This window comes from Octopus bimaculoides, chromosome 11 (genome assembly GCF_001194135.2).
Source record: "Octopus bimaculoides isolate UCB-OBI-ISO-001 chromosome 11, ASM119413v2, whole genome shotgun sequence".
Classification (NCBI taxonomy): domain Eukaryota; kingdom Metazoa; phylum Mollusca; class Cephalopoda; order Octopoda; family Octopodidae; genus Octopus; species Octopus bimaculoides.
This window is the reverse complement of record NC_068991.1, coordinates 54117451-54122191: the sequence shown is the minus strand read 5'-3', so window position 1 is coordinate 54122191 and position 4741 is coordinate 54117451. Positions and strand designations below refer to the sequence as shown.

The 4741-nt window shown below is 38.0% G+C and overlaps 1 protein-coding gene across 14 annotated transcripts in view; it reads right to left on the bottom strand.

Moving 5' to 3' along the window:
• Window positions 1-4741, bottom strand: part of LOC106881761 (uncharacterized) — a 129387-nt gene that overhangs the window by 58261 nt on the left and 66385 nt on the right. For all 14 annotated transcript variants that reach the window (XM_052971824.1, XM_052971825.1, XM_052971830.1 and 11 more), the window contains 2 exons: window positions 2661-2729; window positions 1616-1705 (listed from right to left, as the gene is read on the bottom strand). In XM_052971824.1, coding sequence (XP_052827784.1) covers window positions 1616-1705; window positions 2661-2729 — 159 coding nt within the window. The remainder of the gene's footprint in view (window positions 1-1615; window positions 1706-2660; window positions 2730-4741) is intronic.

Genomic DNA, 4741 nt, shown 5'->3' with positions numbered 1-4741 from the left:
ATTACACTCTTGGAGTGGTTGGCATTAGGAAGGGCATCCAGCCATAGATACCATGCCAAATCAGACTGGAACTTGCTGCAGCTCTCCAGTTTACCAGTTTCAGTCAAGCCATCTAACCCATGCTAGCAGGGAAAGCAGGCACTAAATGATGATGATGTCCAGCCAGTGGTGAAATACTACCTTCTTTGCAAACAAGTGAGGATTGATGACAAGAAGGGCATCTGGCCCTTGAAAATCTGCCTCAATCAATTTTGTCTTGAGCCAAATGAGTATGGAAAAATGGATGTTAAAATGATGATGAGATGTTATGCTTTGCATTAATTGCTATTTTAATATTGCACTTTGCATCTGTATAAAGCATTGCATTTAGTATGAATTATTTTCATTATGCCCTGAGACATCTTCACCACCATCCTCTTTCACTACTTTTCTTACATTCACCTTCCTGTAACTTAAGTATAAGCCCTGACACATCTTCACCTCCATTTTCTTTCTTTTCCAACTGGAGAAACCATGTATCTCTCCTACAACAAGACACCTGTACTTATCTCTCTCTCTCTTTCTATCATAGTTTAACCCCTTGTCACCTGGCATAAGCCAACTCCCTCTATATGACAACCCCTCAATTAAGAGGTCATGCCACATAAAAAGCACCCTGTACACTCTGTAAAGTAGTTGGCATTAGGAAGGGCATACAGCCATAGAAACCATGCCAAAAGCAGACACTGGTGCTTGGTGCAGACACTGGTGTTTGGTGCAGTCCTTTGGCTTGCCAGCTCCTGTCAAACTGTCCAACCCAGGCCAGCATGGAAAATGGATGTTAATAAGTTGTCCACTATTTCTATACTTGCTTTCATTGGGATGACTCATTCTTATTTACACAGTTGTTCCTAATACCTCAACTTACCCTTCCCAAATTCCTCTTATCATAGAAGAAAGATGTTTACCTTCAGGCATGGCATTATCGAAACATTTCCTCACTTCCTCTACATAATAAAAGATCAGGTCAGGTCAGAGGTGGGGGCTTGTGCCATTACAGCGTGTTGCTGCATTCACCATTTGTTGGTATATTCCCAAGTCTCTTTCATGTCTTGTAATGGTTCTCCCAGGTGACCCATTAAGCAGAGTCCCAGTCAGTCCCCATCTTCGCAAGATACCTTTTCATCTACTGTGACCATGTGGTATGTGGTTGACCCACATAAGATATCAACCCAGCAAAATCCTCAGTGAAGAGGACATGGTAAGCAAGGTCTAATTCGGATAGTAGAGTAACATGGCCAAACAACCTGAGCTGGCACTCCAGCATCATACAAGTAACAGGACGCATCCAAGTTTCCGAGTAGAGTTGTTGGATGGATATGAAATCTGACCAAAGGTAACCTATAATTCTGCGTAGCACCCTGGTACCAAAGAAGTTCAGGCAGCTCCTGAAGGCCCTGGACAGTGTCCCAGTCTCACAGTTAAAGAGCAGGACAGAATAAAAGAAGAAATAAAAATATTCATTTGTGTTTTGCCTGCAATTTTGTCAATGACAACAGTATTTAATAACTGTCATTGACTAGAATATATTCCTATTGCATATTTTTGTCATGAAAACAAACAAAAATATATTCACCTCCATGTCAGTCCGTAATTTTAGATAATCAAAGTCAGAGCCAGAATGGCGATGAAATTCTTCCTTTTTCACAGGTTTGAAATCCACACTCTGAAATAAAAATAAATTTAACATTTTATATACACTACATATGATTATATAAAACAATACCTTTATAAAATACCAATATACTTTTCCTTGAGTAATTTCTTTGTTCTCTCTAGTATAAGAATTTATATGGAGACAGAATTAAACCAATAAACTCAAAAACTTCACACAGTTCATGGTTAAGATAGTCATAGCATTTTTAAAATAGCAACACTGGACAGATAACAAAATATGTTTAACAGAAAATTACTGTATTTGGTGGCATAAAAGACACATGAGCATATTAGATGCACTCCAATTTTAGTAGCACATATTCAGGGAAAAAGATTTTAGTGTATTAAAGCATGTAATATTTAAGGTAATCAAGCAGTACATTACAAAATATTACAAAGGAGCCTTAGCTATAGCAGAAAAGATTATTGGCTATAAAAAGTAAACAGTACAGTTAAATGTATTATTAAGTTAGGCTATGCAGATTTAACCATCTGGATTAAAATTACCCAATAGCAGTGAGAACCAGGGACAGAATTAGCTTATGGGAAGTCCAATTTTGCATAGAGAACCCAGGATGATTCTTTTTGAAACATTCTTTTGAAAATAAAAGTGTGTTTTATATGCCATCAAATACAGTGATAATATCAGTTTCAAATTTTGGCACAAGGCCAGCAAATTCGAGGGAGGCTGTAAGTTGATTACATGGACCCCAGTGCATAACAGATACTTATTTTACCAATCCCAAAAAGATGAAAGCCAAAGTTGACTTGGACAGAATTTGAACCCAGAATGTAAAGACAGACAAAATGCCACTAAGTATTTTGCCTGGCCTGCTAATGATTCTGCCAGCATGCCACCTTAAATACAGTAATCATATTCCTAACACTAAATATGTGATTTAGAAGTCAGTTTTATATAAATTAGGTTTTAAAAGTCCTTTAAAAAAATGAAAATGCTAGCTGACCTTGATTTCTTTCTTTGGGGATGTTGGTTTGACCATCTTTTCTGCTTGTCTTTTATCTGCTTCAATTTCCTGAAATAGAATTTGTTCCAATTCATAATTGCTTCAAAACAAAGAAAATAATAGCTTAAATATTATAATGGTACATTTTCAGAAAATTGAGGTAATAAACATTGAGACTGTGGACATATAAACAGCTTTCTTCCTTATACTTCTTAGACTGAAACCAACTTTGAAAGATGAGAATCTATTTAATTGAATCAACTTTTGTATCATTTTACCAATCTTTAAAGAACACATTAGGTAGTAGATGACATAGCCCTTAATACACTTACACCTTAACAGATGGTATGGCTATGGATAGAATGCCTTTGATCATAAGTGTACTCTGTCAAACCTGAACAGGGGTTAATCAACAGCAATGTTGGGGAAGGAAGGAATTGAAAAACATTCCCAATAAAAAGTGGGAGCAGAAATCATGCTAACAAGTGAATCTATCTTTATAGAAGACCCACAAAGCACCAAAATATTGTGCTTTTAAGAAATGTACAGACTGAGAGTGGGGGCACAATGGCCCAGTGGTTAGAGCAGTGAACTCGCGGTCATAGGATCGCAGTTTCGATTCCCAGACCAGGCGTTGTGTTTATTGAGCGAAAACACCTAAAAGCTCCACGAGACTCCGGCAGGGGATTGTGGCGAATCCTGCTGTACTCTTTCACCACAACTTTCTCTCACTCTTACTTCCTGTTTCTGTTGTGCCTGTAATTCAAAGGGTCAGCTTTGTCACACTCTGTGTCACGCTGAATATCCCCGAGAACTACGTTAAGGGTACACATGTCTGTGGAGTGCTCAGCCACTTGCATGTTAATTTCACGAGCAGGCTGTTCCATTGATCGGATCAATTGGAACCCTTGATGTTGTAAGCGACGGAGTGCCAACAACAGACTGAGAAGAAAATAATCAAATACAGTGATACATACACACATAAAAAGAGAGGCTGTATTTCTTTAATGCTGATAAAAATTGAGTTGATAAGAACATGACAGCGAAAAAAAAAAAAAAAAAAAAAAAAAAAAAAAAAAAAAAATCACTGATGTTGCAATTAGCTATGTAGGCTGAATAAAAATTTATTATGTGCATCTGAAGCAAGAAGCATAGATTATACTCAATGTAAATACATCAAGAAATGCCAATTAACTGAATATTTGACTGCTACATGTCACAACCATGACTAAAGTGTGGGAGTGGCTATAATGGATGTAACAGACTAAAGAAACAAGAAATACGTAGAGCTAAATTGAAATAAATATTCTTGAATGCCATCTCATACATAGTTAAAAAAAAATATATGATCAAAAGTTGCAGATATTTTGTCTAGTAATACTGAGGAAGTTCCGAGCATCTAGAAGTTCACTTCACAGCCATATGGCTTGATCCTACAGTTGTTGCATCTAGTGTGTCTTTTGCCTTGTGAGTAAAATTTAGTAGATGGAAACAGTATGGAAGCCTGAAGCCTGGAGCATGTGTGTTTGTCCCCCACCGCTTGACAACTGGTGTTAGTTTGTTTGTGTCTTCAGAACTTAATAGATCAGCAAAAGCGACTGATAGAATGAGTACCAGAATTTTTAAAAAGTACTCGGTTGATTTGTTCAACGAAATACTTCAAGACTGATAAAAGATAAAGGATTAAACAGTGAAGGCAATAACACTAGATATTGAGAGAGTAATTTCTATTCCCATATTAGGAATGACTTGTTGTTGTTGACACTCCGTCGTTTACGACGTCGAGGGTTCCAGTTGATCCGATCAACGGAACAGCCTGCTCGTGAAATTAACGTGCAAGTGGCTGAGCACTCCACAGACACGTGTACCCTTAATGTAGTTCTCGGGGATATTCAGCGTGACACAGAGTGTGACAAGGCTGACCCTTTGAATTACAGGCACAACAGAAACAGGAAGGAAGAGTGAGAGAAAGTTGTGGTGAAAGAGTACAGCAGGGTTCGCCACCATCCCCTGCCATCCCCTGACATTTTGGGCGAGTGTCTTCTACCATAGCCTAAAGCCAACCAAAGCTTTGTGAGAGG